The following is a 16,208-nucleotide window of genomic DNA, read 5'->3' on the forward strand; positions in this document are numbered from 1 at the left end:
TCAAAATGACACTTTGTTTCTGTTTTCTTCTTCTGTGCTTACAAATTCAGAAAAATGTAAATCTTCATTCTAGAATTTATCCAGAGGTCAATTCAGTTTCTTCTCCCATACTTTTTTTATGAAGAGCCATGACTAAATCTGGATAAAGTACAGTAAAATATCTCTATCACTAACACTTAATAAATGTTTAGTAATGCTGATAACTGCATTACACCTCTTTGAGAACAGAGTTCAAAGTCATAAAATGGCATGGTATGGTATATATATGTCAAGGGAAAAATGGCTGTAACCAGGGCCCTAAATTACAAAGGAATTTAGGTAATCACCTTTTGAAAAGTAATCAGTAACCATTCTGAACTGCTAGCTTCATTTTTAGGTAAAGTTCCTAGACATTCACCCTAATTTTAGGTTTTACTTGCTTCTTATATTCCATGGAGTCATTTTTGCCAAGAAGAATGAAAAACAAAACTGCTCTGAGAGTTCTCCATACTTTGGCTTTGCTCTTTTCACAGATAACAAATTTTTCAGATATTTAAGACTACCTTATTTAGGCTACTCAATCCAACTCTTACTTTCTCCCATCAATAAGTACAAAAGCAGAAACTGGTCTTAGCTCCCACTCAAACGAATGAAGAGTTTACTCCCACCCAGACTAGTAGGTAGACATCACCATCACAGGAAAGGGACAACATGAAAAAGGGGAATAACACATCAAATTGAAACTTCCCCTAAAGGAAAATAATTCATCATTTAGTAAACTTTTTTGCGTTATCATGGCACTCAGACAATTTTGAGCTGAAATTTCAATCATAGGAAGAAGTTCATTCCCAAGTTCCAATAATGGCTAACACTTTTCTGAGCCCACCCATTATACTAATATTACTTAGATAACTTTTGGCAAAGGTCCCTATTTTATTTGCTGCTTTTGAAATCCTTTAAATAGCAAATAGTCACTCGTTAGGTTAGCCTTCTAAAAGTTACAAGTGAAATAGCTGTATTGTCATTGAACTATTATTCCACCAGGAATTACTAAAATTAGCTATGTTTTTTTTTTAAAAAGCAAAATCTAATAGTATTCCTTGATTCACTCTCCCCATTCCTGTATTCCAGAGGATAAAATAAAAGTGGTCCAAGTCATTTACTTTCAAATACCTGTTACTGGCAAGATTTCCTTTAAAGATTCCTTTTAAAATACTCACCAGGAGCAATTGTCTCCAAGGTATCAGGATTCACTTTCCTGGTGCTTGTATAGTGGTGAAGAGTGGAGCCAGAAAACACCAAGTAAAAAACTACATCTTCTTCGACTTTATCCTCTTCGGCAAGCAGCACGGTGACAACACAGTCACCCTAAGGGAAAGGAAGACAGACAGCATGAAAAGTTCACTTTAGCAGGAGTCTAAATAAACATGTCTTTTACTTCATAAAGTATCAGAGTTTAAGGAGACCAAAGATTATGCAAAGCCAGTTGCCTATTTCACAGCCTTTGCTTGCTCCTTTGAGATCTTTGTATGTGCCTGGTGAATGGGGATGAGAGTCAAAAGAAGAGGGGGATCTGAAAATAAAGCATATATGTGTAAAAGGTTCCCAAGGAGCTGTGGTTTAAACTCAATACATTTTTCTCTTTTTTTTCATTTCAACTTATTCTATAACTTGTCAAATCCCACTGAAGCACTAACAACCTCTTATAATAAGCAAAGGAGTAAGAGGGATACTGCTAATAGTTGGGCATGGAGGTGATTTTTAAGAAAGTTTGTATAGAGGGGAAAGGAGTACATAAAAAGATGCTTATTCCTCCATTAATTCATGTTTCCCATTCAAAAGCAAATAGGCAGGTAATCTTGTTTCTCTTTCCATCACCCACCTATGGTCAGACAGAAGTGATCACCAATGATTTTCTGACAATATCCTTAAACCCTGTCATCATTATACCAAACCTTAGTTTCTTATTTAATTACTAGCATCACCTCTACCACCCTACTACAGTGCCCTCTACTGAATATAAGTTTAATATCTGCTCAAATAAACTGACCATGTAATAATTTCACATAAATAGTTTTCTGGTCTGATAAGTCATAAATTCTTTAGGACCAGAAGTGGAATCAAAACCCTATCCTATCCAAATAAGTCCCAATCATCATTTGCTACTTAATAAAGGTAACGTAATTGTTATTGTAATCATTTTTAAAATATTACAAGGCTACACATTCTAATTATACAGCAATGAGAAAATTTACTCATATGACTTATAATAAATTTTATTTCACCTTTTTGGGGGTGGGATGGGAGGGACCAACATATGTACATTTAAATATGTATTATAAATATCCGTAGTTATAAATATCTACATTGTAAATATTACACAAAAATGGATGAGATAAAGATGAAATCATATTTGATCAAAGAATCAATAAGAAGCTGCTGTAGTTGACAGCTCTGTGAAAGATGGACTGGACAGAGGAGAGATTTAGGCAGGGAGACCAATTAGTACGCTATTGCAGTTCTCCAGATGACTGGCGTTGAGAGTCTCAACTGCGATGGCTATGGGCATAAAAAGAAATGGATAAACACAGCATATTGTAGACAGAAATAACAACTCATTGGACATGTGGAGTAAAGAAAAATTAGGAATCATGAATAAGACCAATATTGAGAACCTGGGTAAGGGGAAGGATGGTGCCTTCAGCAAAAATAAGGAAGTCAGTAAGAGGAGTGAGCTTGGGGGGAAAGGTAATGAATTTTGTTTTGTACATACAGCATTTGAGGTGTCTACAGACCATCCAGTTCAAAATGTTCTGCATTGTGATGTCAGAATGGAGTTTAGGAGAGAGATTAGGGCTACATATAGAGATTAGGGAAGTCAGACAATAATCAAACCCATGGGAGCTAATAAAGTCACCAAGTGGAAGAGGAGAGGGAGAGGGGAGAGTCCTGAGCAAAGCTTTATAGAAGACTCACAATTACAGGGTGTGATTTAGAAGACAATCCAGAAAGCAAGACTAAGGAGTGTTAAGACAGATGTGTCACAACATCAGAAGGAGGGCAGAGTAAGTATCCAGGAGGAAAGGGATGATCAACAATGTCAAAAGAAATTGAGAAAAAATGAACTGAGAAGAGACTGTCAGATTTGACAACTAAGAATTCAAAGATAACTTTGTAGCAAGCAGTTTTTGTTGATTGAAGTGTCAATAAGGAAGAAGTTATGAACTTAGGATACTGAAAAGATGGTGGTACCGTTACTGGAAATAGGGAAATTCATAAGAAGATTGGGTTTGGGGGGAAGAAGATAATGTAACTCCCAACTCATCCATCCCTGCTTATCCTATATAGCTCACTTTTTTCCATTAAAAAAAAATACAAAGGAAATGCGTGAGGGCAGGAGAGAGAGCTGGTTATTAAATGGTTATTGCACAGGAATGGAATAAGGAAGAGGTACAGTTATATCAAAGACAAGCCCAGGATTAGCTATTGGGGCAGAGGATGCAATTCTTCTTCCCAATTCTTCTGAGCATCAAGCCACAGCATCCCTTCGGAGACCACTGTGTTAGATAACAAAACATAATATTTTACTGAATACCAAAGCCCCATTCTACATTCTAACCCAAAATCTGTTAACAGAAATGCCCCAGTCAGTATATTTTAAAATCTTCGAGTCAAAGTTTATTGGTGTAATGTCAGAGAGATAACAGAAAAACAGAACACAAGAAATAAAGTAACTCATATTTCCTTTAAAGGCTAGGCGATTAATTAGGATTTTGAATAGCGAGTTTCAAAAGCCCATCAGCAAAGGGAAATGCTCTTCCTCAAACAGAATTCCAAGTGACTCAAGTCACTATTCAATTTAGTTTTGTGTTTTAATTCGTCTTGCAAATAGCCAATTTCTAGCAGGTGGGAAATAATTTACACTGAAATGTAATAACTAACATTTACATAGTGCTTACCATATACCAGCCACTGGGCTAAGCATTTCACAATTATCTCATTTAATACTCATATCAACTCTTTAAGGTAGGTGTTATTATTATCCCCATTTTGCAGATAAAAGGAAACTTAGGCAAACAGAGGTTAAATGATTTGTTCAGTGTCACAGAGCCAGTAAGTGTGTAAGGCCACATTTGAATTCAGGTCTTCCCTGACTCCAGGTCTGTCACTCTATCCACAGTAACCACCTAGTTGTCCCCAGGTAGGCTGGTCAATTTTTAAAAGTTATTTACTTAAACTATTGCTGCACAGCACTACAGCAAAGAAACAGATGCACAAAGAATGAGGGCAAGGAGTGAAAGGGAAATGACAGTAATGTAATCAAATCATTGGGGCCAAGAAAACTTTAGAAGATAAAACCAAATAAATAAATCTGGGTGTCACTTTTAGACACTGTTAGAATGACAGTTGTTTCTACAATGAAAGTGCATTAATTTATATGTTTCTGCTTTTTGTAGGAGCAAAGAAATAGAAAAAAGGCAGATGTTTATCAACGTGGAAACAGATAACAAATTATAGTAATGAATATAATGGAATACTACTACACAGTAAGACACGATGAGCATTGAGTTTAGAGAAGCCTGTTCAGATTTAAATTTACTGATTCAAAGCAGAATCAGGAAAACAACAAGTATAATAGTTACAATAACAGAAATGGGAAAGAGCAAAAATAATGAAATTGAATGCTATTTAATCATGGCAAAACCTTTCCCTGAAGAAAATAAAAGATAAGAAAATGTATCTCCCTCCCTTCTTTGCAAGTGGAAAGGTGCATTTACTGTCAGGTTCAGATAATGTGTTGGTTAGATTTGCTGAACTGTTTTTTCCCCTTTTTTATCTGTTACAGGGGCTAGCTTTTTGGGTAGGAAAGTAGAGAAGTATATTCAGAAATAAAGATAATATTAAAACAAAATATATTAATAAACATCATTTTTTAAAAAAATTTGTACTTTGGTATTTTTAAATGCTTTTCAATCAAACACAAAGTAAAGGTAACTTTTATATTTGTGAATATTTATTCTAACTCATTGTAATGCACGATCCATTACTAAAAAGTACTTTGCTAGATTATGAGATAATTGTGAAGTAACATTCTGAATAATGCAAAAAGGTAAATATCAAAAAAGCTGAAGTTTATATTTTGTGTATACAGTATTTTTTTTAAATCAGGGAAAAGAGCTAGAAATGGAATTTAAAGTACAGTCGCATGCTTTCTTGAATTAGGAACCAAATGTTCTGTTCCATCAACAGGTCAAGTTTTGAAACAGTTATCTTTCATCTTCCTCCTTCTCTCTCTTTGCTATAATTCTGTTTCTCTTATTTTCCATCTGGTCTTCGAAGAACTTCATGTTTTCAAAGTTCAGCTTTGATTTAAGACCACCTTCATTTAAACTTTTAAAAAGACTACTCCTTAATTTAAACTGTCTTCGTTTCTAGGTAGAATACTCAGAAAGTGGCCTACTTTATTCTAATTCATTTCAATAATCATTTATTATAAACAATCTCTATCTTCCTCAAACAGAGGTGTGAAAGCCTGATACCTTATTCCCATGTGTACCAGAAAGAACATTGGTTCCTCTCTCAGATTGGGAATTTGTTAACTGAGGAATTTCTAAAGAAGTGTTTGTTGATTGACTGACTTTGAGCCAGTCACTTCACATTTGTCTAGACTTCATTTTCCTCATGGAATCCTGACTACAGGAGCTCTCTGGCTCCTTCCAGATCTCACAGCTCTGAAATTCTAATTCTATGCCATTTGCCCACAACTTGCAAACAGGAAAAAAGTCAACTTCAAATGAATTACTCCCTTCTGCCTTGGTAATGCCATTTAATTAACAAGTTTAACAGATCAAATGACAACTCAACTGATTAGCCAGATGGTCACAGAAGTTCCTCACCTTACCTATCTTTCCTTACAAAGTAAGCCCAGAGGACCATTTCTACTTGGTGTGATCCAGGAAAAATAAAAAAAGGCTTTCCTACAGCTCAGGATAATGCAAAACTGGGTATTCCGCCTGCCATTTCCAAGGTCTCTTTCTTCTCCTCTCCTCTTTCTTCTTCTTCTTCCTCCTCTCCCTCTCTCTCTCTCTCTCTCTCTCTCTCTTTCTCTCTAGGACATTCAGGGGGAAAATATTACAATCCCAAAAAACCTCACAATTGTAAAGGGAAAAAGGATGGAAGGGAGGTACTTCTGAAACAACTTAGAATGAGTCTAATTCATGTTGGAAAAAAATAAGTTACAAAAACATTCATAAATGACATCATCTATTTGATAGAATGCTTTCATCTCAAGTTGGAAGGCAGCTAATAGCTATCTGGTAAAACAACAAAGAAAAAAAAGTACTACTTGGGTATAGCAACAAGAAATTAACCTCAGGCTGTGATATATACATGAACAGGCACTTAGTATTCTCAAAATGCACTAGCAAGTAACATTTTACTTTGGTGAAACTGCTTTTTTCTTCAAGTTCTATGCTTTCTGTTAAGATGCAGTTCAAGCATCAAATAAAAATCACACAGAAAAGGTGACAATGTTCAAAAGCATATTCAGTGTCTTTCTGAACTGAATGTATGGAATCTGTATGGATCCGAACCCTGATCTTGGAACTTACACCTCAGTCACCATTTTATTCTATGGCAGAAGTGACTGTAAAAGTACTCTATATTCACAATGGTACTGGGAAACTCTTGACTGAACAAGTTCACTCCTCAAAGTGTTAAAGTAGCACTGTCAGATTCTTGCCTATAGACAGGATTCTACTAAACCTGTGAGGGCTTTGAGCACCCACCTGATGGGCCACAATAAAGGTGGATTCCAAAGAGGTCATGTTTATTTGTCCATGGTCATAGGCAGCCAGGATTCACAACCAGGTTTTGTTTTTTTGGGTTTTTTTTTTATTGCAAATTTAGCATTTGTTTAAAAAAATTTTTTTTAAAAGGGAAGCTATCAACTTTACAGTTTACAAAGATGTTGTACCTGCCTCAAAACAATTCTCTGAAGAAGCTAAAGAATTATCTCTATGTTATATATAAGGAAACAGAAGCTTAGACAAGCAAATGACTTGCCCACTGTCATACAAATTCTATCCAAACCTGGCCTCCAACCCAGGGACTGCAGCATTGATGAGCTTTCCACTGTATCCTGCTCCCTTTGAAGCTTACACACTGAATATGTGGTATGTTGCCCCATTTCTCTGCAGAGGAAGGGAACGGAAAGGACTCTGGTTGCGGAACATGGCCTATAATGTCAGCCTTCAAATGTTCTTGATGCTCTTCAAAGAGAGAAGAGAGGATCACAGGATGTACAGCTGGCAGAGTTCCTTAAGTTCCACCCTCAATTTAATAACCCTGAAAATGCCAGATAACACAGGGAACGGTGTCAAGGGATATGTGCTTGGCACCCATCCTTGGTACTTTGGGATGCTTTCCCTCACAAAAGCAATGTGATTAAAGGTGACTGGATTCCATGGTACCTTTCCTTTTTCAGTTCATCTACATGATGGTTTAAAGAAACTTCTCTGGATGGGCATGGAAACTAAGCTTTCCCTTAAGTGTTGTTTCTACAAGGAAATGTTCTAAGTTCCAAAGAACCCAACTTAAATGATGAATTCCCAAATTTCATTTGTAAGCAGAGCTGCTTGTATGTCAGTCTTTTAAGGTGTCAGTAAGCTATACATCTCTAAAACACACATACACACACACACCCCAAATTAGGAAATGTTTTAAGTTCTATATACTCCTACAGCAACCTTCTTACTAGAATCATGGAATATCTATGGAATTACTGCTTCAAATAACAAGCTTTCATTGCTCACATTTAATTTCTTGACAGAACATGGTTAGAGCTCAGTTTCAGGAACAGTTTAAGGCACACTAGTCAAATCTTTATATCTACCACCTCACAAAAAATGCTTTCTTATACTTAAAAGTTGTCCTGAAAAAAAAAACCATCAAACTGAACACATACTGTGAACTTGTAACAAATCACACTTGTATTTTCTACAGAATTGCCCATTAGGTATTTCCTGATTTCGGAGGATGATATGGTAGAATGGCTTTCCTGAGAGAGGAGGAAGATACCACTTTTCCATGTTTTCTGTGTCTGAACACTCTCCTTCCTTATCTCTATTTTCTGTCTTCCTTCAAATCCCTGCTAAAATTCCATTTCCTAAACAGCTATTACTCACTTTCTATATGCTACAGCTGCCTTTCCCTATCCCTCTTAACTCTAGTGTCTTCCATCTGTTGATCTTCATTTATTCCTGTACATAACCTGTTTGTATATAATTGTTGGAAGTTGTTGTCCCTATTAGGCTTTGACCTCCTTGAGAACAGATTATATTTTGCTTTTCTGTCTATCTCCAGTGCTTAGCACAATGCCTGGCATATAATAGGCCCTTGTTAAATGTTTACTGACTGAATGGAAAGAGCACTGGATCTGGAGTTTGAGAAAATGGATTCAAATCCCAGCATTACCACTTACTAGCTCTATGGCGCTGGGAAAGTCACTTCCTCTTTTTAGGACTCAGTTTCTTCATATATGGAACATAGGATTAAATTAGATGATCTATCTCTAGGGTCCCTTTCAGCATAATTTCTTAATTTTGGTTAGGTATAAAGACTCAGGCCAATTTTCAGAACTGCCTTCAAGGGAAATTCCTATAAGTGGCCAGCATCAACATCTCTCTTACCCACAAGGCAAAGCAGAACAAATCATAAATACTTTTCATAGATTTGGTTTTTCTTTCTTTAATGCAAGACATATCACAATATGCCTGAATTATTAAACAAAAGGGATCACAGAAACCACATTCAATTCCAAAAGTTATGAGAATTAAAATGTTTCTCTTGAAGTAGGCCTCATTTTAAAATCACTGGGACCAGGCAACAAAAATTCTTACTCTGCATTTTAATGACATGACACCTATCTCATTGCAACAATGCCAAGCACAGAAACTTTTAGGAGATGGCCATAAAAAGATTTAGCAAATGGGGTGCAAAAATAGACTCAAGTGCTTTGAGTTTTTGTACTGTTTTGCTTTGCTTATTTTAAATCATTTATCTTTGAGAGATATTGGGTTAAAGGTTTCTCCTATTTTATGAAAGAACAGGCCCATGGAATGGATGAGTCAGCACGTTGGTTAACTTAACAGGTCTATCATGTTTCTAACTACGACAACAGAATGGTTTGTTAACTAGGTCAATTTTCAGGACATTTTGCACTAGAATTTAGTCTAAGTCCGCCCTATAAAATGACTACAGCCAAAGCTCAAGTCTTCCAAACATCTAAGCATAATGGGCAGAAAAAGTTAACCTTAAAAAGTCCTATTTTAACTTCTCTTCATTCAGAAATATGACCTTCTGCCTTGGAGTCCAGCATTTAAACACCCATGAGTGAATTCCTGTTCTAACTGAAAAAAAAAAAAAAAACAACAACTCTCCAATCAGATTATGTAGTGATCAAACATTCAACTGATTAAAATTTGCAAATTTCTTGGATAGACATAAACAGTTTATCCTTCAACTTCTATAAATTTGGTAAAAGGATTCCTAGGATTAAGAAAATAAAACAATAACTACATGTCTCCCCTTTCATAAAATTAGCACAGCAGGTTTTCACAATCCTTTCAACTAATAAAATTCCCCATTAAAATGGTGGCAAAATTATTCCTCAGCGTACATACAGGAAAATCAAAGGAGAGAGGATAAGCTTGTCCAACTCTTATGGCACTTAGAGTAATATGCCTTTCCATGAACTCAAACAAGTGGTTATAATTAAACTATTAGGTCTCCAAATTGACTCACTGCTGTCATTTGAAATCCTAGACACTATCTCAATATGGCAATCTGCTTCATGTTCTTTTTTAAATCCTAAACACGAGTAGGAGTCACTGAAATGACTCATTTACCTGCCCCTTTCTAAAACAACTAAGAAATTGGAGATAGCTGTGGCAGTTTCACAGTCTAAAATGCAAGGTGACCTTTGTCACACTCAGCAATGGCTCAGATTTGAATACAGGCCACCAATGGATGAACATAGGATCATAGGCTTTATACCTGAAGAGGCTCTAGAAATCACCAAGTCCAACCCCTCAATTCACAGATGAGGAAATAGGCCACAGGAAGGAGTCACAGGATCAAAGATTTAGAGCTAGACAGTACCCCAAGAATCTTCTAATCCAACCTCTTTACATTATCAATAAGGTGATTAAAGCCAAAGACATTGAGTAACCTGTCCAAGGTAATACAGCTAGTAAATAGACTTGAATTAGGTCTTCTGATTATAAATAAAATGTTCTTTGTGATATAACATACTGCTACTCTCAAGTGTGTTTTACTTTAAAGCTATATGAATGTCATGAACAAATTTCTAAAAACTCACTCTTAAAACTTACACAATTTTGACTTCATTCCCCACTATTGTACTGAAAAGCATCTTTCAATAGTAGATTCCTCCTCACTAAATCCAATGGACTTTTCTTCCCTGTCCCCGATATTTGACACTTTAAGACATGTCCTCCTCTCCTTTTCCTTGACACTTCCCTCCTACAGTCTGTTCCTACATCTTTCAGATTCCTCGTACCTCTCTGGATGCTTTATTCCCCATCCCAGGCCCCAAACAAGGTTCTTTCTCAGGCTCTCTTTTCTCCCACTCCTCACCTGCATCCCTCACAGCTTTATAATTTCTATACAGCTACCCCCTAGATTTGTATCTCCAATTCCATCCCCCTAGGTGAAATTAGTCTCTTCTTCCTCCAATTTCATAGTATTTTTCCTAATCCTCTTTGCATTTATCTTATTTTCCCCAGTAATATCACTAGCTATATATGCAAATATATATATATATATATCTTCCCTCTCCTTAGACTACTATAATTTTCTTGAAAACAGAGCCGTCTATATGTTCAAAACCTAATACACTGCCTTGAACACAGAAGATGCTTAATAATCGCTTGTGAATAAATGGACCAACAATCATTTCAGAGCTTACAATGTATACTGCCTACACTGTTCAAGAGACTGAGCATACAAAGCAATGTAAGTCAAGGTCCTTACCCTTAAAATAATCCGAATAAATCCAACAAGCATTGATGGCTTATAAACACTGAGGGGTAAAAAAAGGGAGAGAACATTTATCATTGAAGGGGGTCAAGGAACTTAGCTGTAAAGACAGGACGTACATACAGAATATCCCAAAAGTCTTAGGATATTTTAGGTTTAAGCTTAAATTTAACTTTTGAGACACCTGATGTTTTTAAAAATGAATACTAAGCACAGACAAAAAGTGCAATCAAAGTTCACCAAAAGGAATGATCATTGATGGTTAAGGATTTTAGAATGTACAGGGGCTCAAACTGAACTGTGAAGAAACAGAATTAAGAAACTTAACAAGAATGGAATGAATAAGTAAAATAAGGCTAGTTTTATGCACAATAGAGAGACCAATTTTACTGTGTTTGGGGGGCACAGGGAATATTGCAGAAGAGATTATTTAGAGGAGAAAAAATCAGATAGGCAAGGTGGGAGACAGACAACTACTAAAGATCTTGAATGCTGTATTTGTCCTGTTGACAAATGAGGAGTCATTGGAGGTTTTTCAAAGGGGCACAATCTGTGAAAAGCTATGTTTTAAGGATTATTATATGGAGGAGGCAGGGGAAGAGATGTTTTTTCTGGGGAGAAAATGGAATTCTGTTTCATACATGTTGAGTTTCAAATGATGGCAAGACATTCAGAAGGTGATAATTCAGTGATGAAGCTAAGGAAAGAAATCAGAGAAGGATACAAAAATGTGCAGAGTCATATCCAAATGCAGTTAAAATGTGAAATCATAAACAAAAGTAATTTTTCCAAAGGAGGCAAAAAGGTTAAAAGACAAGAGCTGATACCCACACTTATAGGCAGACAAACCAGTAAAATAGGCAAAGACAAAGGAGCCAGAGGAAAAAAGAGAATCAGAATGCCCAGTGCCATGAAAGTCAAGGAATAAGAAAGATTTAGTAAGGGAAAGAAACGTCAACAATGTTGAATGCCATGGAAAGGTCAGGAAGAATGCTTTAAAAAATAACCCTTTAGTGAAGGTACCAGACTAATGAAGCAGATGCATTAAGCTAGCTCAGAAGGAAACAACAGCAAGAATTATCTAGTCTCCTTTTGGGGGGGGGGGTGTTGATTCAGCCAGTAGCAGCCCTGCAGTCTCTATACTAGGCATGCACATAAGCAGGTGCTTATATGTCTGAATATGACCTCCCTTCCCCCTTAGCAATGAAACCACCCAACACCAAGTACTGCCAAAGTGGAATGAAGAGCAGCGGTCTACTTCTCATCTGCCCTTCCAAAAAGACATGACCAAAATAATGATACCACTAACTTTTCACAATTTGGAAGAAAACACACAAAAGGCTAGACTCAATTAACATAAAGTCTGAGTTAAATTTTTCTTAAAAGATTTGCTGTTTTCTTACACTGGCTTATAAAATATTGCTTAAAGATGATCTTTTAATGGACATATAAAAATGACAATAAATCTACTAGTTATTAGTAAATGAATGGGGTGTAGGAGGTTCAGGAAAGACTAGTATCCCTGGTGTGTGACTTCCAAGCCCTCTTCAGGGCTGTTTTCCACCTTTGGTGTCTACCTAATTCACCCAACTCTCACCTGTGACTCCAAGAAGCTGTAACACACACAGTGGCCACACCCAGTAAACCATTCTGGCAGAAGGACTAAACCAGATTGAGGGTAACCAACGGGTCTCAAATCTGTCACTGCATTAAGGGAGATGTTTACCCAAAGCATGTGAAGACTTTCCTGGGCAGAAATGGGTGGATGAGAACAATTTAATCCAACAGCCATGAAGACACCTGAAGTAGGTGCTGTGGAACACTTAGAGCTTGGTTAGATATTGAAGACACCCAGATCATCTACTGCATTCTGAGTCATGCCATTAGACTCCAATAACTGGGGAAGAGACAGTGAGGCTGACAACTACCTCACTTAAATCCAATTTATGCACAAGTCAAAATGACATGTAAATAAATCCTTTAAAAGTCTGAAAAGATTCTATTAATTCTTTTTAGCAATATTATTTTCCTTAGGTTATTTTTCATCAAATGTACATTGACAAAGTTAAACCCAAACCACCCAAATCAAAAATTCTAAATTAACAATACTGAGATGGATCCTTTCCTTTCCACTTTTTCTCTTACCCTAATTTAAATCCTTATCATGTTTAAACTACCACCAATAGTGTCACACTAGTCTACCAATCTCCAGTCTATCTCTTCTTCCTGCAGCCCATCATTCACACTGCTACAAAATTACTTTTCTGAAAATACCAGTTTCATCATAAAATGGAGGCAAGGTAGAACAACAGAAACAGCACTGGCTTTGGAGCCATGCCTACTCCACTTGTAACCTTGAGAAAAATCACTCAATTTTCCTGGGCCTAAATTTCCTCATCTGTAAAATGACAGGATTGGACTAGCTGGCTCAGAGGCCTATGAGCCTACGTTCACATCATTCCTTTGTTTTCAGTAACACACATCTACAGAAAAAAAACCTCAACTCCTTAGTTTGTCAGTAATGGCCTTCCACAATCCTGCCCCAATCTTCTCCCTTCCTCAACCCTCAATCACCCAAAGAACCTCCTATTCTGGTCATGCTCTATTCAAAATCCGCCAAAAATGACCCTTCCCTTCCGGAATGCCTTCTACCTTCACCTCTCTCCTGTTCCTCCTTCAAGGATGGAATCAAATTACATTTCCTCTACAAAACCATCCAGGTGAAATTATCTCCCTTTCCTCTAAATTTAGCCCTTTCTATTTTAATGACTGGTGTCATTAGTTACATTTCCATGACTTAATTCCCCAAGTGGACTGTAAGATTCTTATAAAGAGGGTCTGGATTGTATACTTTTTTGTACCTTGAAAAAATATCCTTGTTAATATTACTTATGAAAGGCAGTATAACAATGGAGCATGAGAGCCATCTTTGGCTCTCAATAATATCTGGATTCAAAAATCTGACTGTGACACATACTAGCTGTATGGCCATGGACAAGTCACTTAATATCTCTGAGCCATTCTCATCTGACAAAAGAGAGATTATAATACTTGTGTATGAGATGGTGCAACATGTGCTTTGCAAATCTTAAGGTGTTATATAAAAAATTTCAACTGTTAGTATTATCTTCCCCTGCCTTTTTTGGTCAAGAACTGTGCTTTCATCAGTATCAGCTTTTCCCAGTGAGGGATTTAACCAAGGCACATCTGTATCTCCTCATTAACTCACAGCATTGGGCACTGGGAAATTAACTGACTTGCCCAGAGTCATACTGCAGGTATAGGTTCACTCCAAGGCCAGCTCTCTGTACACTATGCAACACCGTCAGTAAATTAACAAGCATTTATTAAGTGCATACTATGTGTTAGGCACTAAATATTGCTAAATATTGGGTATACAAAAAAAGGCAAAAGATAGTACCTGCTCTCAAGGGGCTCCCTCTCTAACTGGGGAAACAGCATGCAAACAGCTACGGCACAGACAAGACAAACTGAAGATAATCAATGGAGGGAAGATATTAACTTTAAAGGGGACAGACAGCCTCTCATCATTATTATCACTATATCAAAATACTTTTTTCTGTTCACTTCTATGCCTGCTTTTCTTTATTTTCTTTTTTACATGTGTGGACAATGCTGATCCACTTCAAACTGTTTAGTATAATAAAATATTATGATGTCATGAAAAACATACTGCATATGCATAAGACCCGGGTTCAAATTCTAATCTCTTAACTATGTAACTTGAACAAGTCACACATTCTTTGGGCCTCACTTTGATTTTTTCCACTTCAAAAGTGAAGCAGGTGGATTATATTATCCCTAAGGTCCTTTCCACTTCTAAATTCTGTGATCCTATAATCGGGTTCTTAATCTGAGGTCAGTGCAGTGGGTACATGAAGTTAGATGAAAAAAAGAAATACACATTTATTACAATGAAATTAGTTTAATTAGTAATCTTATGGATTTAATGTTATGCCCTTTAAAACATTACTCTGAGAAGGGAGTCAATCAATAGGTTTCAGATGACTAACAAAGGGATCCACAACATGAAACAAAATCTAGCCCAAACCAGGAAGGGGTATACAATGGGCGTTCAAGAATTCTGATACTTCATTAAAGTCATTAAAAAAATTATTTAATATGTACCTAACATTATACCTAAAGGAACACAGCCCTTGTTCTTAGGGTGCTTAAAGCATAACCTTCAGATAGCCATCCATGAAGATAAATGAGAAAGAAGATAAGAAAAGCTAATATGGACACACCCAAAGCCAACATTTTTTAATAAAATGGAAGGCCTCTATTCTTTCAGGGGCACAGTTAGTGCTATTTCCTCATGGGCAGGCAAACAATCTTGTTAACCTTAGGGCAGGGCTCCCCAACCAGCAAACCAAGTTCTGCTAGGAGAAGGGGAAGCCTCACCTGAGTGTTCTCCAAAGCAGCTGCCCCAGAGACCACACCCCACCCCACTTCCAGCAGCATCTAGGGATTTCCCCAAGGGGAGACCTCAACAGTTTCCTCTTTTCTTTCTCCGCCCCATTTTAGTGATGTTCACTTGACAATCATTAAGACTTCGGTAGAAATAACTCTGCAATCTTCAGTTTCCATATATATTATGTTTGCGTGTGTGTGTGTGTGTGTGTGTGTATACACATATACACACATACATATAAAATTGGATTGTGAGGATCAAATAACATGAAAAAGTGGTTTGAAACTGAAGTCACTTTACTAACATATCCATCTTCAGAAAAGAATACTTTCAACATGTTATTTCCTGGCTCAAAATCTCATTACCACCTTCAGGATAAAGTCTACACTCTTTAGACTGGCTTTAAGATCCTTTTTATATTTCTTCTCTATAAAAAGTTACAGAGAGAGAGAGAGAGAGTCAAATACTAAATGATTAGGAATTATAAAAGTAATTTAGTATATCTCAAACTAAGACTATATTTTATAGTTGGTGTTGACAAAATTTCAATCTAAATTTAATTTAATTTCAATCTAAATTGACAAAATTTCAATCTAAATCTAATTTAAAACTATTAAAATTTTAAATCATTTTTAATCCACACTAACTTGAGGCGCTGAAAAATTTTAATCATCTTAGCCCTAAAAACACTCCATTTTTAATACCTAAGACAATTGTTTACTTGACAAGAGGA

General features: G+C 36.5%; 1 protein-coding gene across 1 annotated transcript in view; it reads right to left on the reverse strand.

The window, feature by feature from the left end:
* The window catches only part of LOC114035441 (A-kinase anchor protein 13-like), a 175,618-nt gene that overhangs the window by 78,933 nt on the left and 80,477 nt on the right, over window positions 1–16,208 (reverse strand). Inside the window, exon 3 of the mRNA XM_027851556.1 lies at window positions 1,200–1,347. Within this exon, the coding sequence (XP_027707357.1) occupies window positions 1,200–1,347 (148 nt within the window). The remainder of the gene's footprint in view (window positions 1–1,199; window positions 1,348–16,208) is intronic.

The sequence above is a fragment of the Vombatus ursinus genome, unplaced genomic scaffold, assembly GCF_900497805.2.
Source record: "Vombatus ursinus unplaced genomic scaffold, bare-nosed wombat genome assembly UNPS02009205.1, whole genome shotgun sequence".
NCBI lineage: Eukaryota > Metazoa > Chordata > Mammalia > Diprotodontia > Vombatidae > Vombatus > Vombatus ursinus.